This window comes from Pezoporus occidentalis, unplaced genomic scaffold (assembly GCF_034315485.1).
Source record: "Pezoporus occidentalis ecotype Australia unplaced genomic scaffold, CSIRO_AGI_Poc_V1 ctg389, whole genome shotgun sequence".
NCBI classification, from domain to species: domain Eukaryota; kingdom Metazoa; phylum Chordata; class Aves; order Psittaciformes; family Psittacidae; genus Pezoporus; species Pezoporus occidentalis.
Genome location: NW_026915712.1, coordinates 21,961 through 45,297, shown reverse-complemented (window position 1 = coordinate 45,297; position 23,337 = coordinate 21,961). Strand labels below are relative to the sequence as shown.

Genomic DNA, 23,337 nt, shown 5'->3' with positions numbered 1-23,337 from the left:
AGGAATTGTGGCTGTGCCCAGGAAGCTGAGTCCCTCCTTCAGCTGGAGATGCCCCTGAGGGGGGCAATGGCTTTCCAGAAAGCGCAGAGACCCCTGGCAAGAAGTGGGAGCAGCAAAGCTCTGGTGCCATTGGGCTACATGGCTCCGGCCCTGTTAAAGCCAGCTTCCAGGCGATGGGAATGAAGAGCTGGGGGGTAAAGGATGAGGAGCATGGGGAGCCTCGGGAGCACCAGGAACAGTGGCTGTACTCAGAAACAGACACCTTTGGCAGCAGGCTGGCATTGCTGCCGCTGCCCACCGCGGTGGGTACAAAACCAGGGTGGAAAGTTACAAGACCCTCTCTAAGGTAGCAATATATTTCATAGGTAAAATAAACTATTGTACTTTCCCCTAGTGGTAAAAAAGAAGCGAGCGGCGCAGAGGCAAGATACGGACCAGGGCGAAGCTCCTGCAGGCTGTGGCTTTACAGAGGACTCTGTTCCTCGGGGGTTTCCTCCTCACGGCTCGCGGAGCAAAGGGAAAACCGGAGGCAGGTTGTGGCTGGGAGGTCCTGGAGGGGCTCCGGGTGCGTCCCGGCTGCGGTTGGTGGCATCTCTTTGGGGTTCTGATGCTGTGGGGTTGTTCTTGTGCTTTGCCTTCAGCTCGGCTGCTGGTCTCAGCTCTTCCCTTGTCCTGGTGCTGTCCGGGGTGTCCCGGCTCCAAAACAACGTTCTCAGGCGTAGAGAGCCTTTACCAGAGCCCTTTGCCAGAGCCCTGCCGGGAAGCTGCAGGTACCTGGGGGATGCTGTGGGCTGAACCATGATGGGGGGACACTGGGGCCACCCCCATCTGCCCATGCCGGCCCTCACATGGCCTTGGGGTTGTGGGGGGGGGTGCCTCTGTGGAGCCCGGTGAGCCTGGTGATGGGTTAGAGCTGTGGTGAAGATGCAATATGGGGTGAAATGGGAAGTGCAGGGGAGGAGATGGGAGGTTTCAGGGTGCATGGATGCAGAGTGAGATGCAGGAGGTGAGATGCAGGGTGAGATGCAGGCTATGAGATGCAGGATGAGATGCAGGCTATGAGATGCAGAGTGAGATACAGGGAGTGAGATGCAGGGTGAGATGCAGGAGTGAGATGTAGGCTATGAGATGCAGGCTATGAGATGCAGGGTGAGATGCAGGGGTGAGATGCAGGCTATGGGATGCAGAGTGAGATGCAGGGAGTGAGATGCAGAGTGAGATGCAGGGAGTGAGATGCAGGGTGAGATGCAGGCTATGAGATGCAGGGTGTGAGATGCAGGGTGTGAGATGCAAGGTGAGATGCAGGGTGTCAGATGCAGGCTGTGTGGATGCAGAGATCCCTGCCCAGCTCCTGCCATCCCTGGTGAAATCCCTCTGCTCTGCCCCAGGACACGGCTCTCTTGCACCGGTTGCGCTCCAAAGCTCTCCCCACTGGTGCTCGCCACACCTCGGGTCCCAGCAGCTGCCAGTGCCTCGGTTCATCCTGGTTTCATTACCCAGACTCGATCATTAGCCTGTGAGGAGGGTCCCACTGCGACATTGATTCTGGAGCATCGATCCTTCCTCTGGCTCTGGTCCCCAGACACAGCTCTGCTCCTCGCCCCATGCAGCCCCACTGCAGCTTGTTCCTCCTTGCACCCCAGCAGAGGCACGGAAATGCTTTCCTCTGGTGCAGATCCTGCATGTCGGGCTCATTCTCCACTGAGAATGAACCTTCTGTCCATTGCCATGCTGGAATCCACTCTGCAGAGAAGCCAGCTCGGGCTGAGGGTCACCTGCAGCACATGGGGAGCAGCAGCAGAGCTCAGAATAGAGCTGGGGGGGGCTGCCAAAGGCATCCCGGCCTCTGCCTGCCCTTCAATTACACTAATGACAAGAGCTTGGAAGAGCAGCTCATTCCCAGAAGCCAGGTATCTCCTGCCGGCCGAGGATGGGAAAAGGCTGGCAGCCTTCCTCCTCCTCTTCTTCGGCATCAGGCTCATCCATCTGTGCCTCCGTGTGCACAAAATACAGCATTATTTACGGGAGGGAAAGAGTTACAAAGGAGATTACAGGCTGAGTATACCTGGAGTAACACAGTGACTTTGATTACAATTACTGACACTGCCGGCTGAGCTGTAATTAATATCGGGGAGTAATTACAGGTTCCTTCATCTGTTTAAAAATACAGAAATAGCCTCTGCTGGGTTTTCATTGAAAGCAGCAAAGAGCAGCCCCAGAGCTGCTGCCAGGCTCCACACAGGGCCCAGGCAGAGCCCAGCACAGCCATGGGGCAGAACCGGGGAGGAAAAAGGGGGAAATGGGGAAAGCAGAACAGGAAAGGGCTGGTTCTATAAGTACCTGGGTGGATGGGTCCCCACCAAACCCAGCAGCAGTGGCACAGAGGCTGGTTTTAAACAGATGAAGCACCTTCCCCACCACCACATCCCTTGCCAGTGGGCCTCGGCTCGGCCCCGGCGCACCGGGTGCTAATGTGGTTTCTCATCCAGCAAAGAGCCCATCAGCTTCCTGGGATGCTGGGGGTGGGCAGCAATGTGAGCACCAGAGCCCCGCGGCGCCCAGGCTGGCCTGCCAGCCCCTGCCTGGCCCTGCATCCACGCATGGTTAGACACCACCTTCCAAGCTCCAGCACGACTCCAGGGAGGAGCAGAAGGGAGAAGCATCCTTGTTCTGCCTGGGGTGGACCCGCTCACACCTCCAGAGAAGCCCACGGCAGGTTATGGCCACTGTCACCCACCCAACAATGCAAGGGGGGGTGCCTGCGTGTCCAGGTAATGAGATGGGATGGCGCGTAGGCAGCATAGGTCGGAGCCTGTGCAAGGAACCACCGTGTCGGCCTCTGCTTTGCAATGCTGAGAGGGGCAGGGGAGGAAAACTCTCCCCTCCAGTGTCTCCATTGCTGCAGTGCTGCTGACTCGCTGCTTTGTTCCATTTTCCTATGTGAAGACCTGAGATTGAGCGTGGGTTTTCCGTCCGCCACCGGCCTCCGCGGCGCGGGCTCGCCCGAGGCATTGCCTCCCATCCCCTTCCTTCACCACGTGTAGAGGCACCTGAACGGGGATGTGGTTCCCAATACCAAGGCGTTGGCAAAGCTCCGAGCGGCGCTCGGCACCGCTGGTCCCACCGGCTCCGGCCGAAGGGGCCCTGCGGCAGCGCGAGGACCAAATCCATGGAGACCTCGGGACCTGCGCAGAGGCGCTGCCCCTGTCCATGGCGGGAGCCAGGGGCTGCGCTTTAGCAGCTGCTTGAGCTCGTGTAAGGGGTGGGGAAGGAGGTGGAGCTGACCCCGATGGGGCTCTCGGACAGAGGAGTTTGGGGGGTGCCCACGGGCACGCTGACACCCCGCGCCTCCAGCACGGCGGCGAGCAGGCGCTGCTGCTGCTGGCGCAGCATGTCGGCCATCAGCAGTGGCAGGGAATTGAAGCTGGTGCTGAGCTGCTCCAGCTTGGACTCCAGGCTGCTGATCTGCTTCTCCAGGTCCTCGCTGCGGTCGTTGAGCTCCGTGATGAGGTCGTACATCACGTTCTGCATCTGGGGAGGGACAGCGTGGTCAGTACCATGGACGGAGGGGTCAGTGCCATGGATGGAGGGGTCAGTGCTGTGGTGGAGGGGTCAGTGCCATGGATGGAGGGGTCAGTGCCTTGGTGAAGGGGTCAGTGCCACGGCTGGAAGGGTCAGTGCCATGCTGGAGGGGTCAGTGCCATGGCTGGAGGGGTCAGTGCCTTGGTGAAGGGGTCAGTGCCATGCTGGAGGGGTCAGTGCCATGGCTGGAGGGGTCAGTGCCATGGATGGAGGGGTCAGTGCCGCGGCTGGAGGGGTCAGTGCCACGGCTGGAAGGGTCAGTGCCATGCTGGAGGGGTCAGTGCCATGGCTGGAGGGGTCAGTGCCACGGCTGGAGGGGTCAGTGCCATGGATGGAGGGGTCAGTACCATGGATGGAGGGGTCAGTGCTGTGGTGGAGGGGTCAGTGCCACAGCTGGAAGGGTCAGTGCCACAGCTGGAAGGGTCAGTGCCATGCTGGAGGGGTCAGTGCCACGGCTGGAGGGGTCAGTGCCATGGATGGAGGGGTCAGTGCTGTGGTGGAGGGGTCAGTGTCTTGGTGGAGGGGTCGGTGCCATGGTTGGAGGGGTCAGTGCCATGGCTGGAGGGGTCAGTGCCATGGATGGAGGGGTCAGTGCTGTGGTGGAGGGGTCAGTGCCATGGATGGAGGGGTCAGTGCCATGGATGGAGGGGTCAGTGCTGTGGTGGAGGGGTCAGTGTCTTGGTGGAGGGGTCGGTGCCATGGTTGGAGGGGTCAGTGCCATGGCTGGAGGGGTCAGTGCCATGGATGGAGGGGTCAGTGCTGTGGTGGAGGGGTCAGTGCTGTGGTGGAGGGGTCGGTGCCATGGTTGGAGGGGTCAGTGCCTTGGTGAAGGGGTCAGTGCCATGGATGGAGGGGTCAGTGCTGTGGTGGAGGGGTCAGTGTCTTGGTGGAGGGGTCGGTGCCATGGATGGAGGGGTCGGTGCCATGGATGGAGGGGTCAGTGCCGCGGCTGGAGGGGTCAGTGCCATGGATGGAGGGGTCGGTGCCATGGATGGAGGGGTCAGTGCCGCGGCTGGAGGGGTCAGTGCTGTGGTGGAGGGGTCAGTGCCATGGATGGAGGGGTCAGTGCCATGGATGGAGGGGTCAGTGCCATGGATGGAGGGGTCAGTGCTGTGGTGGAGGGGTCAGTGCCTTGGTGGAGGGGTCAGTGCCTTGGTGGAGGGGTCAGTGCCTTGGTGGAGGGGTCAGTGCCGCGGCTGGAGGGGTCAGTGCTGTGGTGGAGGGGTCAGTGCTATTTCCACTTGCAGAGCCCAGCCCTCTAACCCCTTTCTGAGCTGCCTTGTCTCACAGGGCCCTGTGACCGCATCATAGATCACCCTGGGACATTAAATGAGGAGACCCTGTCCCTGTGCAGGCAGAAGGGAAAGTAGCAGCCGGCCCTGTGCATCCTGCGGCTGCAGGGAGCAAAGATGTCTCCTGGAGAAAGGGTGAACCCCCCCACACACACTAGTGCCTGGCTCGTGGCTGCTTTTCTCTTCCTGCTTATTCCCAGCTGACATCCCCAAGCCAGAGCATCTCCTGGTCAGCCAGGGCCGCTCATCCAAGTGAAGGGAAACACCTGCTGAGCCAAGGGGTCACCGGGGGGACTTGCCTTCGAGAGGTCGACCAGGGTGTTGGCTTGGTCACTGAGCTTCCGCTGCTCCATCTTCACGCTCCGCAACCTGGGGAGAAGGGAAGAGCATCACGACTGCATCCCAGGCGATAGGGAAGCATCCCCCTGCTGCACCACGGGTCCAGCATCCCTCCCAGCGCCACCGCCCACCCAGCAGCCCCTTACTGGTGAATGGCTTGTAGGAACTTCCTCTGGTGCTTCCTGACTTTGGCGTGGTCGATCTTCTTCAGCAGCTTGGTGTGCTTGTAGATGAGCCACGTTTCCCGGAGGACATTGGCTGCTGCGTTCTTGATCTGCAAGAAGAGAGTTGGCCGCGGGTCACTGGCCTGCAGGATCTCATAGAGACACTGGTCTGGCTCTGCCGCCGGCTGTGAGCCGCTGCTGCCAGAGCCCTTGACCCACCCCAGCTGGAGTGAGGCACTCGGCTTCGCTCCCCATGAACTCCTGCACCTCTGCAAGGGAGATCACGGGCAGCTTGGTTGGGAGTCAGGGCAGGCAGAGCTGCCTGCACCAGTCCCATCCCTGCCCTGCCCTGTGCTGAGGCTCCCCCCCAGGCTCCTCACTGCACCCTGAGCCTCGAGAAGAAGGAAGAATCTCGAAGTTGTTCCCGACTCCTGCATCCATCTGCTGCTCTTGGCAGCTCCCAGCTCTGCTGCCGGCACGAGGACGTGGCTTCCGCAGGTTCCCAGCTCAACTGCAGCTCTGCTGCTCACTCCAAGATGAATTGGCTGCTGTCTGCCTGGCACCGAGCCTGCGGATCCATATCCATGGCCGGAGGAGCTGGGGCCAACCGGCTGTTTGCTTTCCTGGCCCGGCCACACTGAGGCCACCAACTATCCCTGGGGATGCTCCTGTGGCATTCCGAGGGTGAAGTGGCCCTGCCACATCCCGGCACTGGGACATCACCCTTCCACGGGCTGCACCAACGCTTGCTTTGCCACCAGCCCCTATATGAAGTGTTACTCCCACCGCCAGCAGCCCACTCCATCACGCCGATGCTTTGCTGTGACGAGGCTGCTGAGACCAGGGATCTCCTGCAGCCCCCGTGCTGCTGGGGATGCGATGCCACAAGCAGCAAACCCCCTGCAGCCCCCGTGTCCTGCCTCGGCGATGGGAAGCTCAGGAGCCTCAGCACCGCTCCTGTCTGCAGCAGGTGAGGTGCTGAATCACAAAACCCTGTTGTCTCCCTGACACGGAGCTGATTGAGATCCTGCTCCACAGGAGGAGGGAGCCTGTTTCCTCCCAGCGGGAAAAAAAACACAGGCTTTTCCTCCCTGAGCATCCTGCATCGCCTAAATCCCTGACATGGAGCTGGTGACGCTCGCTCCCACCATAACACTGCTCCTCCGCTGCATCCCAGGCCCTCAGATTTGGTACCCATGGGACCTGCCCCCACTGTGGTTCCCCCCATCCCTGTCTCCCGTGGCACCTTACCCGCTTTGTCAGCTGCGTGTCCATCATGAAGTTGTGGACGTGCTTCTCAGCTTTGGTGAGCTCCAGCTTCCTGGCCACCACGGCCACCACCAGTGCCGTGCAGCCGGCACCCTGCACGGGGACAGCAGGCAGGGTCATGGTTTGTCACCCTCCAGCATCCTGCTGCACCCTCTCCATTGCAACCCTCTCATTCAGTAAAGCTCCGTGAACCCCCCAACCACCTCATCCTCCATATCACAGAGTGTCCTTGGGGATGTGCTGGGTCATTAATGGGATGGGCTGGGGATGACTGGCAAGGTCAGTGGTGAGCACTGGTGAGCCTTTGCATCCCCAGCATCCATTAATGGCTGGGCTAAGCCTGCTTTACCAGTGCCACCACAGCTGGTGCCCCGTGATAGCGCCCGGTGGGATGGGGAACCCCCAGCTCCAGGGTGGGAAAGCACCAGCAACCTGCGGGAGGGCAGGGAAGGGGACCCCAGAATCAAGATCCCCCCCCTCCCAAATTGCTGCGTCTCCCAAAAGCGACAGCTGGGAGCTTGATTATCCTGGCGATTAGGGCTGGATCCCATCATCTCCAGGACATATTTGCCTTTGGAAAGCAAAGGCACCAAAGCCCCCACTCCCTGCGGTGCTTGGGTGCTCTGCCTGTACCAGCTGAGCTGCTCCCCCCTCCCATAGCCTGGCAGAGGTCCCACGATCCTGGCAAATGCTCCTTAATTTATTAAAGAGTCATTAATTAACATCAGGCTCTGAGCTGAATCCTTCAGCAGCACCCAAGCTTCCTGCTCCCACCACTTCCCCCTTCCTGGCGGGGCTGTGGGATGCTCTGGGACCCCTCATTCAGCTGGGAAACACTCTAGCCCCCCCTCCAAGGGTATTTTCCCCCTCGCCTGGCTCCTTTGGGCCTCACTGGTGCCTGACCCCATTGACACAGATCAAAGACTTCAGATAATGGAAAATTAACAGTTGCTGGTGGAGCAGGGAGGGGGAACGGCTCCAATACAACGCCTGGAGCCAAGGGGCATAGAGCTGGGCGCTGGAGACGGCTCCATCTGCACCATCACCTTCTGAGCCAAAACTCCACGTCCTCTAATCCCAGCTCTATCAGCTCGCAGGAGTCCTCAAAGCTGTAGCCCTTGTGCTTGTGCAAGGACAAACCAGCTGGGAAGCAGGTCCTGGTAAAACCTGGCGGCCCTGCTGCCATGCTGGGCACAAGCAGAGCCCACAGTGGGGCAACCGGCTCAGCACGGCCCTTACCATGATGCCAGTGAGCAGACAGACACCCTTCCCGCAGTAGGTGTGTGGGACCATGTCACCATAGCCGATGGAGAGGAAAGTGATAGAGATGAGCCACATGGCACCCAGGAAGTTGCTGGTTACATCCTGCTGGTCATGGTACCTGCCAAGGGGACACGGGCATCAGTGTCGGGGCAGGGGATGGGGAGCAATGGGTGCAGCTGGGCATGGTGGCTGCCCCAGCACAAGGCTGTGCAGTGGGGAAGAGGGATTAAGAACGTGGCAGATGCCCCCCAGCAGCAGCAGTTGCACAATTCCTGGCCCAGGGAAAAACCACATGGACAGAATCAGAGTGAGAACTCAGCGGAAAAGGCTTCTGCTTCCCGTCAGAGCTGTCACCACGTCCCGGTCCAGCCGCCGGCGTCCCGATGCCACGTGGCGTGGCGGAAAGAGCTGCCTGATGGGAGAAACAGCTGCAAACCCCCAACCGCGCCAGCTCCCTGCCGGCATCCTGTTCTGCATCCCACTCTGCATCCTGTTCTGCATCCCGCTCTGCATCCCGCACTGAGCCCCCTGTGCCACACCGGGGACCAGCAGTGGGTCCTGCTGAGCCTCCGGGTGATGCTTCCCAAGGGATGCAGCGCTGCTTCCTGGCAGTGCAGCAGGACCAAGGTGCAGGCAGCACCTTCACCCTGTCACTCTCACTGCCTGCACACATCCCTCTCCCCAGCAGGCTTCTTCTGACCTCCTCATGAAATCACTAGAGGGAAAACAGATGGAGCTTTTGGCAGTTACCCCCCTGGTTTATCCCAGCTCCTCACTCCCAGAGCAGTTGGGTTTTCTCCCTTTCTGAAATGTTTTTCCCACCAAGTTAAGTGGACACTCAGAAGCTGACACAGGAGGGGCATGAAGAGGAGCTGCCACCATCAGTTACACCCCAGAACCCATTTCCATCACCCACTAAGGGCACAGGAACTCCCTGCCATGGGGCTGCCCTGAATATCGCCCCGGTCCCACGGAGCATCACCAGGCTGGCCGCACCAGCTCGGCTGAACCGACCCCTCATGTCTGGGCAGCAGCATCATGGCTGCACCCTCACCCTGGGGAGTGAGCACACGTGTGGGCACACGTGTGTGTGAGCGCACGTGTGTGTGAACACACACGGGTGCCATCAGCGGCGGTGCCGGCATCGCCCGCAGCGCTGCGTGGCCGGCGAGCGGGCGAGGTTGCTAAGCGACTCGCTGCCTTCGGAGCGCGGTGCCCCCCGGCACGCACTGCGGGACGCCCGGCAGCGCCGTGGCAGCACCGGCGCTGGAGCAGCCCACGGTGCCGCAGCGGGGCCGTGCCATCGCCACGGAGCCACCTCTGCGCGGTGCTGCTCTGTGGGGCGCTCCCACAAAGCGCAGCAAACTGGTTTCCAGTGGGAACGGGAAACCGGTGGGGACGCATCCTGCGCGGCCTCCGTGGGAGCTTTGTGGACCCGGGGATGGTGCAGTCCTCATGGATGGAGGGGAGGATGCAGGGGTCCTGCAACCCACGGTCGGTGCATCCGCAGCCGTGCTCTGAGTCCCCCCCCAGGTCCCCATCAGACAGAGGGAGGTGGCAGCAGCTGCGGTGCCGGTGATCCGCAGCGCCTTGTCTGCGTCATTCCTGGCTCTTTTTTCCCCTGTCGCTAATGGTTCTTTATGTACTTTGCATTTTCCAGCCTAAGCCCACTCCCAGGTGGAGAATCCACCCCCTGGGTGCCCCGGGGAGCATGGTCACCCGCTCCCCATTTAGGAGGCCCAAATGAAGATCTCCCAAACACAAAGAAGCGGTGCACGAGCATCCAGCGCACCCCCAGAACATCGCTGTGGGAGGCACGGAGGCAAACACAGCCTATAAAGGCTTGTCAAATCTCAGCGTGCCACTCCGCTCTGCTGCTCTAATGCCTCTTCACAAGGTGATGAGAACGATGAGTCCTACCTTAGGGAAGAGAAGGGGTGGTCTTGTCCAGCCTTGTAAGCACCCAGCCCCAAGCTGGGGGTCCCTGGGGTGCCACAGGTGCCATCTCTCACACCTCAGTTCCACGGATGGCACGAAGCTGCCACAACAACTTCAAGGGATTCTGGCGCAAGTCCACAGACACTGACTCACAACGCATGTGTTGTCTGCAGTGTTATCCCTCTGGGGCAATTAGCCGAGCTTTGATGGCAGCACAGCACCAAGCTCAGCCTCTGGAGACAGGGATGGCTGGGATGGGACACACACCACCAGGATGGACAGACGCTGCTGGCACCCTGCACCCCTGCAGCACAGCACTGGGGAGGGCTGGGGGTGCCCCACCACAGCCTCCTGGTTCCCCCCGGGGGACAAAGGAGCCCTGACATGTCCCCAAGAGATGGAGGAGCAGCGGTACCCATCAGGGCTGGTCGCTACAGCAACCCTGCACCCAGCGCGCCGATGGCGGTGTGATGCCATCCGGCAGTGGGTTTGTCACCACGGTGTTGTCATGGCAGTCACTCGCAACAACACCAGAGCCCGCACCAGGCGCTGCCACTCGCCAGCCTCGCAGCACCCCCAGCTCCTCCTGCTCCCCCCATTGCCCTGGGGCTCCCACACCAGCTCCTCAGCATCCCCTTGCACCCTGACCTGTGCTGCCTCTGCCTCCTGCTTCTGGGGGCTCACTGGTGGGACACGGTGGCTGCTGAGCCCCCAGAACTCTGCATCCCTCACACATGGTGCTGGGACCCCACTGAGCACCCCAAACCACCACACATCCTGAACAGCCCCTCTCACCTCTCACACACCCGGACCGTCCACGCGGCGATGATCCAAAGGGAAATGCTGAAGACCAGCAGCACCGTCCCGGGGCAGATGGTCATAAGAGTCTTCATGACAAAGCGGGTGTTGAAGTTGATCTTGTTGAGTGCTCCAATGCTGCGCGAGGAGGCATCAGTGAAGAGCTTGCTGTGCAGCAGCATCACACGAGCGATCAGGTAGAGGCGCAGGAACATGGGGATGGACAGGATGATGTCCACATCTGCCTCTGCCCGGGAAGGCGTGTAGGAGAAAGCCAAGCGGGCTGTCCAGAAAAATTTGTACTCCCCGGGGATGGGGTGAATGGCACAAACCAGCATCTCCAGGCTGATGTAGAGGATGCGCTCGTATGTCATCGCTATCCGCCAGTCATCAGCGCCATTGTCGATCACAAAGAGCTGCCAGGATGCAAAACCATACAGTTACCAGTGGTCCTGGTAACCAGTGCCCCACCAGCATCATACCACAGGCAGTGGCGAGGACCAGCAACAGAGCCCTGCAGAGCTGGGGATGTCTTTGGCCAGAAGGGCTGGGGATGGACTGGAAAGGAAAAGGTGGGAATGAGCTTTCACCATCCCCTCCGCTGCTCTCCTGGTGTGTTTAGGAGATGGTCACAGTGCTGGAGACCCCCCGGAGAGCTTTACGGTTCCTGGAGCACACACCTGGCATAGGGACAACTCTCTCCTACACACTCCCATGCAGTGGCTGGCCAGAGCCTTGCCCAGGCACAGAGCTGCGGTGCCACAGAGCCCCAGCATGTCCCAGACCCTTCCCTGCCACCACAACCCGAGTGCCGAGACAGCTCTGGTGGGGGGAAGCGCCACAGCCAGAGCACTCGGCCACTGGCAGCGAAGGGATCCAGTTGTCATAGCAACCACTGGTTCATCCTGGGTACCAGCTCCCATCCCACCACTGGTGGTGGTGATGGAGTCAGGGATTCTTCTGGAGCTTCAGGATGGCAGCTGGAGCTGGTCCCTCTGGTCCCTAGGCAGTCACCCACCCCACCGGTGGGTCCCTCCCAAGGCTACCGTCAGCTCGTGCCGGGTGCAGTGGGGACACTGGTGTCACTCACAGCCCTGGGGACACACTCAAGGCCTCTCCGCAAGCAGTGCTTGGCAAAGGCACCCCTGGGAAGGGATCCAAGGGGGATGTGGCAGCTGGTGCTACTGTCACCGCTGTGTCCTCTACCCTGTAAAGCACAGAGCCACACTGGCTCCTCCAGGCCATGGGTGGGAGCCAGAAACAACCCTCCTGCCCCACTGGAAATCCCCCTGCTCCTGCGGCAGGCACCTCACCACACGGCACCGCACGGCACCGCGCAGCACACAGGGCTGTCCCCAAGGGGACTGACTCATGGAGCAGCCGTCCCCAGCCACCTCCCTTTCTGTTGGGAAAGCTCCGCTCCTTTGAGCTGCTTTGTTTGAGAGCTTGTTTATAGAACTGCTCCAAGCTGTCAGGGGAGATCCTCAGGCATTTAGCGAGCTGACAGCCCATTCCTTCCTGGAAAAGGGTGTTAAAAATAAACAAATTAGCGAGAGGAAAAAGGCAGGGAGCCCTTTGGCTGCGATGGAGGGGTGGGGTGGGGTGTGTGTGTGTGCAGTGGGCCAGGTTGGGCAAGGGAAGGAGCAAGGAGGCATTCAGGCAGGTCCCCCTGCACCAGCCCCTCTCAGCCCTGGGCCGACGGCACATCAGCACATCGCTCCGGGTTTCCATGGAAACCCTGGCGCGGTCCAGCAGCACCCAGCGGGGCATCCCCAGCATCCCAACATTTCAGCATCCCCAGCATCCCAGCACTGGAAGAAGCAAGCCTGGGGATCACTATTGCTCTGGTCAAGTGAAACACCAGTGAAGCCTCTGAGAAGCTGCACTGGGGGTACAGACCAGAGCCACCTCCACGGGGCTGAGCCTGGTGACACCCCAGGCTGAGAACCCAGCAGCGCTGGTGGCAGTTCTGCACATGCTCAGCGCAGTGAAGAGCAAGGGACACACAGAGCAGGGAGCAGAGCTGGGAGGATGGGGGGACAGCCCCTGGCTGCTGGGCAATGGACAGGGGGACACACAAGGGACCCACTGCCAGCCTAGCCCATTGATGACAGTGGGCACAGGCAGCTGGGGAGGGGACAGGCAGAACCCAGGGCCCCAGGCACAGTGATACCCCAGCCCTGGAGAGACCAAGAGCAGGGAGAGCTGCAAATATCCCCAAAGACTTGGCAACTAATGCAGTTGATCCCAGAATCCCAGCCTGGTTTGGGTTGAAGGGACCTTAAAGCTCATCCAGTTCCAACCTCTGCCACAGGCAGGGACCCCTTCCACTGGAGCAGCTTGCTTCAAGCCCTTCTGTCCAACCTGGCCTTGAACACTGCCAGGGTTGGGGCAGCCACAGCTTCTCTGGGCACCCTGTGCCAGCGCCTCAGCACCCTCATAGGGAAGAGCTTCTGCCTAAGAGCTCATCTCAATCCCCCCCTCTGGCAGGTTAAAGCCATCCCCCTTGTCCTGTCCCTACAGGCCCTTGTCCAAGGCCCCTCTCCAGGTTTCCTGTAGCCCCTTCAGGCACTGGAGCTGCTCTGGGGGCTCCCCTTCAGGAGCCTTCTCTTCTCCAGGATGAACCAGCCCAGGTCTCTCAATACTAAAGGAAGAGGCTGAAGCTGTTGTTGAGGCCGAGGTGGGGGGGTTAGCAGTGCCACAGCAGGGTGAGCGCAGCCCCCTCTTAGGCCAGAGGGATGAGAAGCTGAGGATTTACAGCTCTCTTAGCCCTGCTTCCATCCCCACCCGATTACCAGCAATCCCTTTAGAAGCACCTAAGAGATAATAGGGCGATCAGCAGCCAGCATGGCTTTGCCTGGAGCAAATCAAGTCAAACCGATCTCATTCCCTTCCCTCCCAGGGTCAGCAGCCGCCGGGACCGCGTGCGCTCTGGAGCAGGGATGTTGGCTCCGGACACGGGCAGAGCAGGGGGGAAGCCCCGCGGGGCGGCCGCGGTGTTTGCTCAACCAGCCCTCTCCCAAGAACAACAAGCAGAGGAAGGCGGCAGCGCCGAGGCACGGCCCCCCCGGCTGCCCCCAGCAGCCACCCCGGGGTAAACATTACCCAGCTCAGACCGGAGCACTCAAATATTTGCTTTGAGGCTCCAGCCCCGGTCCCGAGCAGGACGAGAACCAAAGCACCAGCTCATGGGGCTGGGGGCTGCAGTGCCCCTTCCCGGGATGCTCCTTCTCCCGCACGCCCGTTTGTTTCTCCCATCCCATCGAGCTGAAGCTGGATCCTGCATGGAAGCGCAGCCTTCCTGAAGCAAACTGGGGGCCCTTTCATTTCCCAGCAAAGGGAGGAAGAGAGTGGGCAGCCCTGATTAGGAAAGATTTCATAGCTTTCCTTGGCACCTCAGCAGGTCCGAGCCCTTCCTGCTGCAGCCTCCCACAGTCACCGACAGCTCTGCCCAGGCAGACCCCTCAGTGCTCCTGAGACCCTCTCCTGCCGCCGAGGCCCCGGCAAGGACAGAGGAGGATCCACGCAGGCTGTGGCACAGGTCCCGCATCCCACCGGAGCCCTGGCACCATGGGGACCTACCTGCACCTCCCGCGTGTGGTAGGCGATGATGAGGCCCAGCAGGATGATGGTGGAGAGGCTGATAAGACATTTTAGGGCCAGGGAGAACATGGAGTCCTGCAAGGCAAGAGCAGGGCAGGCATTAGGGGGGATACCCCATGACACCGGGCTCCGCACCCCCAGGGAGATGCTTCCCCTCCACCAGCATTTCAGGAGCCCCAGCTCCCACCCAGAGCAGCTTGGCATGGCAGCCAGGGCACCACCGGCACCACCAGCACCATGGGCAAGAGTGGCTTTTTCTCCAAAATGGGATTTGAATCCAATCCTGGCAAATGTAATGACCGTCCTCCCCTTGCTGCCACATGGACACCAGCACCCCAGCTGCATCTGGCATGACCACAATATTATGGCACCATAATGGATGATCTAATTAGAAAGTCCTGATAATTAGCTCGATGTAAATGAAATCAGCCCCTGATTCACTGGTGGCCAAAGCGGACCCAATCGGGAAGAGCAGGATTCACCGTCCTCTCCTATGGGCTCGCCTCTGGATCCCATTCAGTCACCAGCAAGCTCATGCTGCCATGATCCCGACCACCGGTGCAGGGGCACCCACTGAGCACTGGCAGCCCCTCACCAAGGTGTTATCTCCAAACCAGCACCCATCTGCACCTCCACCCCGCACGCTGAGAGCCAGCACGCTCATGGCACGTTGCACCTATCCTTTGCTCCCCAGTGCACCCAGCTGCCTTCAGCCTCGCTTCTCTCCCCGGTGTTCCCCAGCCCCGCGGGGTATTTAACCACGAAGAAGGGACTATTTGCCGCGGAGGCGGTGGCGCATTGTTAACGACTTGGCTCCGACCGTGCAATTGTGTGGATATAATGGCTGGTGCTGAGAGAAGTGCCGGGGACCAAGCAACGGCTATTAATAGGCAAACTCTGGGGCAGGGCTCGTGCTAAGGCTGCTCCCGCCAGACCCTTCCCTGCTCTGCCTCCCCAGAGGACGGGGACCACCGGCCCTCCTGGCAAGTGTTATTGGCAAGGGCTTTCCCAACGCCTCCTTCCAGCACCGGGTCCAGAGGGACCCGGCAGGAAGAGCCGCTGCTGGAGCCCATGCTGGTGGCAAACAACGGCAAGGAATGGAGGGACTCGGCTGGGATGGGAGGATGCTTCCCCCCGGCGGTGCCGCGCCGGAGGAGGGAGAGGCCCCATCCTGCCCACACCCGAGGGACCGGCAGAGAGCGCCGGCAAACCCCGGCCACCGCTTCCCGGCTCGGCCCCGCCGGCAGCGGAGCTGGAGCGGGGCCAGGGTCGGCAGCACCGACAGCTGCCCGGGCACAGCCGCGGCCCCGCTCGGGTTTCCCACCGGCGGCTGCCGAGGGGCGTTTACGAACAATCGCCCATTGCCGACCCCTGCGGGGCTCGGCCCCGGCAGCGCGGCAGGCGCCGGGGTCGCGGCGGCCGCGGGCGGCAGCGCTGACTCACAGGGTCTTCCCCGGCTGCGTGCGGGGCTGGCACATGCGTGCGCGGCGTCTCTGGCACCCCGCGCCCGGCACGCGGGCCCGGTGCGGGCAGCCGCGGCTCAACAGGTAGCGGGCGAGGGTGGCGGCGGCGTTTGGCCTTGGTGCCGCCGACAGGGAACCGCTGGGGAGGATGTGGCGGTGAAGAGAGGCGAAGCATCCTCGTTCCCCAGCGGGGGAGCCAGGGATGTGCGCTCGGCACGGAACAATCCCTCTGCCTCCGCCAGAGCGCAGGGAGCCGCTGCTGCCGGCTCCTGTGCTCCCACCGCCGCCGACAGCCGGGAGCCCCCCGCTTCCAGACGGGCACCTCCGTGGGGTCCCCCCACACCCACAGGACCCCCGGCCGCGTCCCTCGCTCCCTCCTTCCCTCCCTCCTTCCACCTGCTCCAGCTCTGTCGCTGCCTCTGCCCGCGCCACCCTCCCCACCGCCCGCGCTGGATAATAGCAGGAAGCAGCGAGCGGCCCCTTCCCACCGGCTCCTGCCCCCAGCCCCCTCAGCAGCGTCCCGCTGACGCCCATGGGTGCCACACACGCCCTTTGCCGGCGCGGGTGCTGATGCCTTCCCCTCTCTGGATAGGTATAAATAACATGACAGATGTCTATACAAAGAGTTATTCATATCGCTGCCAACCAGCGCAGCCCGGGAGCAGGAGCTGGAAGGGGCGTGGGGGGGGAGAATTATAAATAAAAGACACCGTCCTGCAAAAAAGAAAAAAAGGAAAAAAAATGGAAGAAAAGGGTGTGGAGGAGGCGGAGGAGGAGGGAGATGGGGCTCTGAGTACCGCCGAGGGCACAGCGCCTCGAGGGGCACCCAGCCAGGCCGCCCATGGGCACCGCAGACCCTGGTGGGTCTGTCCTCGGTACTGCTGGCACGTGAGGCAGCGCCTGCCCAGGCACCTGGCACACACTGGCTGCCACGCGGCCCCGGTGGCCACAGCCCCGTCCGGCACCTGCGGCTGCAGCGTCCCCATCGGTCCCCATCCAGCTGCGTCCCATGGCTCACAGAGCCAACGGCTCCATGTGTATCCCACGGGACACCATATGGGGCACACAGTGCTGCGCTCACCCCGCTGGCCACCGAATAGCACCGACAGCCCCGCGCCCAAGGTCTGGCCCCTTCTGTACCTTGGAGTAGAGCCCCCAGGAGAGCTCGGTCTCGATGACCATGACGACGATGCCGAACATGCCGAAGATGAGCGCGTAGTCGCTGAGGCGCTTCCTTTTCTCAAAGAGCGCCCGGCGGTGCCCCAGCCGGTAGCCGATGTTCTGCGCCTTGCGCTTGGGCCCCTTGGCAAAGGTGGCGGGGGCCGGGTGAGCCGGCGGGCGGCTGGGGCAGCGGGCAGCGGGCGCGTGGTTGTCCTCACGTGAGACGACGATCTCGGGGGGTCCCCCGGTACCGAAGAGCTGCAGGGGCTGCGCCTCTGGCTCGGCCTCGATGAGGTTCCGCCGGGATGCGCTGAGCCGGCTGAGGGGCTTCATCACGCCGCCGCTGTACTTGCAGGAGCTCATGGCGATCTCGGTGAAGGGGTTGCTGTCCCGCCGGTGCACCAGCGGGCTGGGCTGCCGGTGTTTGCCGCTCGCCACCCCGGAGCCCGCCGGGTGGTCGCCGAGGTTGAGCTGGCTGCCGTGGCGGGAGGAAGGGTGGAGGGCGGCGGGGGCGGCGGGAGGAGGAGGAGGGGCCCGCAGCGACCCGGGCGAGGAGTGCAACAGGCTGTGCTGGAGCGGCGGCAGCGCGGCGGGAGGCGGCGGCCGCTCATCCCCCGGTAAGGGGCAGGGACAGCGGCCGTCCTCCTCCAGGTCCCCCACGCCCGAGTCGTGCAGATGCCCCGATGTCTCCATGACGGCGGCGGCGGCGGCACCGGCGCCGCTTCACCGGGCACCGGCTCCGTTTTACCGGGCACCGGCCCCGCGCGCTGGATCATGAATGGGCGCCGCGCGCTCGCCGCTGCCGCGCGCTCGCCGCCGCCGCCCCCGTCGCCGCCGCCGCTGGCCCGGCCCCGCCGCGCCATTGGCCGCGCCGGGGCTCCCCGCAGGCTGACATCATCACCGCCCGCTCCCCGCTTCGTGCCCCCCCCCCCGCACCCCGCGCCCCCGGTCCCTGCGTCTCTTGCGGGGTCGTTCGGGACTTGTAGTCCGCCGGCACCGGCGCCGGTTCCGCCCATCCTCCCTCCCCGGGGGATGCCCCGCGCGCACCGGGCTCCCCTCGAAGGCACCGGGAGGGGGCTGCAGGTCCCCGGAGGGCACCACCGCCCCTCCCTCCATGATCTCCAACCAGGTCACCCCGTGTGTCCCCCAGGATGTCCCCGAGGGGAATCGGGGGCGATGCCAGACCCAGGGCTCACACCAAAGCGATGGCTTTAGGGGTGACAGGACCCAAATCCCTCCCACCCTGCAACCCCTCAGGACCCCCCCAGCAGTGCCCAGCTGCTGCAAGAGAGGAGCAGGTATTAGGGCGGGAGCCGTCTGCTTGGGAAGCGGATAATCCGCAGGGAATTGGCTGCTGGAAGCCTATTAAAATACACCACAAAGCACCCAGCTAGTGACCCCCCATTAATTAAACTGTACATTTGCCTCTACCCCCACAAAGCTGGGGGGGGCACCCCGAGGGGCATCACCCGTGTCTCCAGCCCCATGTGAACACCCTTCCCAAGGGAAGCGAGACGGAGCCGGGTGGCATCGGCTCTCGGTGTCAGAGCTTTACTTCCAGCACAGGCACAAGGGGGGATCTGGGGCACCCCCCAGCACTGGGAGAGAGGCCACAGCTACAGGCGGCTGCAGACCGCCTGCAGGAGCATCTCCAGCTGCTGGTCCAGGGACAGCTCATCCCCATCATTGGTGATCACCCAGTCGAAGCTCACTCCCTGGTCCAGGCCACACTCTGACTCGGCGTCATCCACCCCTGGGGAAGAGCGGAGCCCAGGTGAGGCCCCAGCCCGGGCCAGGTTCTGTCCATCCCCTGCCGCAGCCTCAGCCCATGGAGCTGGGGGGCTTCACCTGAACCCTCCAGCTCCCACAGCCAGAGGCCAGGGGCGGATCCATCTACAGGGCAGTCATGCTGTCAGCGCAGCCCCGGGTTCATCACTGCACTCAGTGCGGCGGTCGCTCACCAGCAACGAAGACCCAGTTCCTCCTCTTCCTCGTCTCCTCAGTGGCCACGACCCGCACAGTCTGCACCACATCACCGTAGACATCCCGGAACCACTCCACGTCCGAGAGGCGCCGCGTGTCGCTCACCACCTTTGAGGGGCTCTGTCAGCACCCGTCCCGGAGCCTCCACATCCCGCGTGTCCCTGTGTCCCTCCCGGCTCACCCACACCGGCTGCGCCGCTCCCTCCACCGCTGCCCTGCAGAAGAAGCCGGGGTCGGCGTGGCGCTTCTCCTCGCCCCAGTGAATCATGTCCTGCCGGAACATCTCCTTGTAGGCACTGGCGTCCAGAAGCCGCTGGAAGTCCAGGCCATGCTCCTGCGGGGATACGGGGTCAGGGGGGCACAGCCCATGCCACAGGGCTTGGTGTGGCACGGCATGGTCTGGCTCAGCACAGCACGGTGAGGCTCAGAGCAGGACGGCACAGCTCGGTACAGCTCGGCATGGCACAGCGTGTCCTGGCACCGTACCTTGGCATACTGCTCCTTGAGGGGTCCGGAGAGGCGCAGCACGGTGCAGACATCGGGGCCCAGCCTGTGGGAGAGGAGTCAGAGGCACCGGCACTGGGCACGGTACCTGCCCCGATCCACCAGTACCAGCCCCAGCTCCCGGTACCGCCCCCGCCCGCGGGTACCTGGCCCGACCCCCCGGTACCGACCCCCCGGGTACCAGCCCCATCTCCCGGTACCGGCCCCGCCCCCAGGTACCTGGCCCGACCCACCGGTACCGCCCCCCCCCCCCCGGGCACCGCCCCCCCCCCGGTACCGGCCCCATCTCCCGGTACCGGCCCCGCAGCTCCTCGGCCACAAAATCCTTCCCCGATTTCCTCTTCCCGCTCAGCAGCAGCACCGCGCGCGGCGCCGCCATCCGCGCCCCGGCCACGCCCCCCCCCCCCCGCGGGAGAGCCCGATGGTACTGCCCGAGGAGGGCGGGGCTGGGCGAGGCGCCGCTGACTCCGCCCCTCCGGCGGCGCTCCCGTATCACGGCGCCCCCTGCAGGGCGGGCGGGCAGAGGAAGTCCCCCAAAACCTGCCCTGGCCCCCGCGCCCCGCCGCCCCTTTCCCCAGCGCCCCCTTCCCTCCCCGCTCCCCATTTCCCCCCTCACGCCGCTCCCCCGCAGCAGGCACAGCTCTGCCCAGCGGTGACTTTATTGCATGGCAGCAGCACAATCAACACTGTCTTACTGGGGACCCGGCCCCCGTGGGCGCAATGGCAGCCCCCCAAAGCCAGCCCGTGGGGACCCCTTCACGGGTCTGCTGGGTCAAGGCTGTGATGGGGCGGCCACCCTGGCTCTACCCTGCGGTGCTGGGGGGGGTCTCCACCCTCGCTCCTTCCCACCGGTGCTGCAAGAGAAAGGGGGGCTGTGATGGGGAGCAAGGGCTGGGCCCCGCAACCCCCCGGCCCCGCTGCCCCTCACCCGCGGTAGTGGCTCAGCACAAACTCCTCGAAGCCATCGGCCGCGTCCTTGCCGCCCCGCTCGCGCCGCGCCAATGCCTCCAGCATCTCCTCCACCTCCTCCACGAAGTCGGTGAAGCGCAGGCGGTCGTGGGCAAAGGCCCCATCAGGTCCGAAGGCCCCGTCCAGCTGCGCCGCCACTCCCTCAAAGTGCTGCCCCCAGCCCAGCCGCCCCATGAACCCCTCCAGGAGCTGCAGGAACTGGCTCTTCTGCACCGGATCCAGCGCGGCCCCCAGCACCTCCCGGCCCTCCTTGCGGGCGCATTCGGCCACCCCAACGCAGCCCTGGGGTGCCCGGTACTGGCTGAAGGGGGGGACCTGAGACGGCTTCCCCCAGGCTTTGCCCTGCTTGTACTCCCGGGGGAACCGGGTGTCCTTGCTGCGCCCATAGGGTTTGCCGTGCCCCCTCCTCTTGTGCTCGTCGGCACCGGGCCGCTTGCTCTCCTTCTCTGCCTTGAACCGCTTCTTCCAGGCCCCCCCTGACTCCAGCTCCCGGCTCAGGCGCTGCTCCAGGGCGCTCAGCTCCGCCACCAGCGCCTCGAGCCCCCCAGTGCCTCGTGCCCGCTCCAGGGCCCCTGCAAGCTCCCGCCGCACCGACGCCAACCGCGGGCCCTCACGCCACGCCGCGTCCCCACTGGGGCCGGGGGGCTGCTCCGGTGTTGCAGCCTCCCGCAGGCGCTGCAGCTCAGCCCGGGCCTCCCGCAGCATGGCTGCTTCCCGCTCCAGCGCCGCCCGGAGCTGCGCATTCTCTGCCTCCAGGCTCTGCTGCTGTGCCCCGGCCACCGCCACTTTGCCCTCACTCTTGTGCAGCAGCACCTGCAGCTCTTCCTTGTGGGCCTGGGGGGCAGCGGGGCCGTGAGCGAGGTGGGATGGGGGCAGCACCACCGGGACGTGGCACTTGCTCCCCAAGCCCCACCTGCAGCTCTGCCTGCATGAGCCGGATCTCCTGGTTCTCCTTCGCCAGCTTGTCCAGAAGCAGGCTCAGGGACTGCGGGCTCTGCAGGTCCCCAGCACCCGATGGTGGCAGCTTCTTCTGTGAGGCCTGGGGGAGAGGAAAGATGGAGCCGGGGGTGCCACATGCCCCTGGTCAGTGTGGAGGGGCTCAGCTCCACTGCAGACCCCTCCTTACATTGCTGTCAATGGGCAGCAGCGGTTCCTGCTCCCCGGCCGCCACATCCCGATTCACCATGTGCTCTGTGGGGTCTGGGGAGTGGAACCAGACAGGAGGGAGGCATCGAACCACAGCCACATGCATGCTGCCGTGGCCCGCATCCTGCCCAGCACTCACCATCTGCTGGGTCATAGATGCCACCTGCGGACAAGAAGGGATGAAGGGGAGGCAGGGCCCCAACCGTGCCCCTGGACCCCCATCCTGCCCCAGGACCCCACTCACCAGACACAATCAGCAGCCCCACGGCCACCAGCGCCACAGCCCCCAGCAGGTACTTGCTCATGCTGAGCCCGTCCTCGTCCCTGGTGCCCGGAGTCCCCCGGTGCAAGGCTGGCACGGGAGGGGGTGCCCCAGGACAGGGCTCGTGGCCCCACCGTCGCCGCAGCCCCTCCACATCATCATCGCTGCTGGTGCAGGTCCCTTCCTCCGCTGGTGGCTCTGGGGAGGGACGGGCACCTCCAGGGAGGGGCTGCCCCTCAGCACGGCCCCCCCTGCCCGGCCCCCGCAGGGCCTGACCTGCAGCGGGGGGGTCAGCCCCGGCATCGGGCTCTTTCTGCTCGTCACCACCGGGCTCTGCGGAGCCGTCCAGAGGGGGTTCGGTCCCGGGCTCCTGGTGCCCTTCCGGGTGCTGCGGGGTCTCGCGTTCCCCTGGCAGGAGCCCGGGCCCCGGGTCCCCTCTCGGTCCAAGCCCCGCAGGGATGAGGGAAACGGCTGCGGCCTCGACGGCCACTGCTGGGGATTGAGAGAGCAGCGGTGAGCGGCGGCCCCGCGGCTCCCGACCTGCCCGGCCCCGCACTGCCTCCTGCCTGCGACGGGGTCCCTGCTGCCTTCATCTTCATCCTCCTCCTCCGGCTCCAGCTCCGGACCCAGCGTCTCCACGGGCAGCCCCTGCGAGAAACGGGGTGGCGGCACCTTCGGTCCCGGCCCCTCGCCCCCCGTGCCCTCGGCCCGTGCCCACACCCCGGCCCTCACCTCGCTGCCCGCCGGCTCCCGGCTGCTGCTCTCCGAGTCCCGGGGCTCCAGTTTCTCCGCCATGGGCACGGCCCGGAGCCACCTGCAGAAAAGACAGGCGGAGGGACGCGACCCGGACCGGACCGGGGAGCGCCGGTGCTCGCAAGCAGCAGCACCCCCTCCCCCGCCCCCGGGCCCGGGCCCCCTCCACCGGCAGCAGCTGCTCCGTTTATACCCGGGGTTTCTATCACACGGGTATTTATAGCCTCGTGATGCCGCCGGGCAGGTGGACAGGGGACACCGGACCCAGCCTGGGGAGCACACAGCGCTCGGCCAGGGGGCACCTTGCCCCGCGGGGAGGCGGCGGTACCGGGTGGGAAGGGGGGTACCGGGGACACGGGCAGCCCCCGACGCCACTCAGGGACCTGGAACCGGCCCGTGGGGCTCCTACCACCCCCCCCGAGGACACCACCCCCCCCGGCCCCCGGCGGTTCCCGTTGGAGCCGCGGCCGCTACCCCGCTCCCTGCTCCATGCCCGGGGTGATGCTGACGAAGGTGGGGGGGGGCGGTACCTGGTGCCGCGGTCCCGCCGGTAACTTTCTCCGGTGCCGGTCACCGCCCTCGGGAAGGGGCTTGCACGTGACGCCAGCGGCCAATGGGATGGCGGCGGGGCGGGGCGCGTGCGGCTCCCCCGCCGGTACCGGACACCGCCCCCATTTCCCGCCCCCCCCGCGGCGGGCACGAAGCGAGACACAGACACGCGCGATTGAGAGGTTTATGGCGACGGTACAAAAGTTTCAATTAAACGGGATAACCGGGGAGGGGGGGCACCGGGGCCATCCCAAGCACCGGGGAGAGGAAGAGAGCACTGGGACTGCCCCGAGTACATC

The 23,337-nt window shown here is 64.0% G+C and overlaps 2 protein-coding genes and 1 long non-coding RNA gene across 7 annotated transcripts; 1 reads left to right on the top strand and 2 right to left on the bottom strand.

Moving 5' to 3' along the window:
• The first annotated feature begins 996 nt into the window (after nucleotides 1–996).
• Nucleotides 997–1,250, top strand: LOC134170673 (uncharacterized). The gene is made up of 3 exons (XR_009967333.1): nucleotides 997–1,070; nucleotides 1,108–1,162; nucleotides 1,230–1,250. It is a non-coding gene; the product is annotated as an uncharacterized LOC134170673 (long non-coding RNA).
• On the bottom strand, nucleotides 1,201–17,693 carry KCNN3 (potassium calcium-activated channel subfamily N member 3). Its single transcript, XM_062632271.1, has 8 exons — nucleotides 16,852–17,693; nucleotides 14,228–14,323; nucleotides 10,643–11,061; nucleotides 7,886–8,027; nucleotides 6,629–6,739; nucleotides 5,360–5,487; nucleotides 5,174–5,243; nucleotides 1,201–3,531 (listed from the first exon to the last, which is right to left on the bottom strand). Exons 1-8 carry the CDS (start codon nucleotides 17,563–17,565, stop codon nucleotides 3,235–3,237), a joined length of 1,977 nt encoding a protein of 658 aa, XP_062488255.1. The 5' UTR covers nucleotides 17,566–17,693; the 3' UTR covers nucleotides 1,201–3,234.
• Nucleotides 17,694–18,397: 704 nt separating this feature from the next.
• On the bottom strand, nucleotides 18,398–23,212 carry LOC134170668 (phosphomevalonate kinase-like). Of its 5 annotated transcripts, XM_062632266.1 has the most exons (13): nucleotides 23,020–23,155; nucleotides 22,469–22,550; nucleotides 22,303–22,384; nucleotides 22,013–22,228; nucleotides 21,719–21,934; nucleotides 21,614–21,637; nucleotides 21,455–21,528; nucleotides 21,242–21,367; nucleotides 20,288–21,162; nucleotides 19,342–19,405; nucleotides 19,037–19,189; nucleotides 18,834–18,963; nucleotides 18,398–18,625 (listed from the first exon to the last, which is right to left on the bottom strand). In XM_062632266.1, the coding sequence occupies exons 2-13, from the start codon at nucleotides 22,529–22,531 to the stop codon at nucleotides 18,489–18,491; spliced, it is 2,160 nt and encodes a 719-aa protein (XP_062488250.1). In that variant the 5' UTR covers nucleotides 22,532–22,550; nucleotides 23,020–23,155; the 3' UTR covers nucleotides 18,398–18,488. The 5 variants fall into 5 exon arrangements, with proteins under 5 accessions (XP_062488250.1, XP_062488251.1, XP_062488254.1 ...); XM_062632267.1 differs by having other exon boundaries at nucleotides 21,719–22,228; nucleotides 23,020–23,212; XM_062632269.1 differs by lacking the exons at nucleotides 18,398–18,625; nucleotides 18,834–18,963; nucleotides 19,037–19,189; nucleotides 19,342–19,405 and adding an exon at nucleotides 20,090–20,213 and having other exon boundaries at nucleotides 23,020–23,158.
• Between the last annotated feature and the right edge of the window lie 125 nt (nucleotides 23,213–23,337).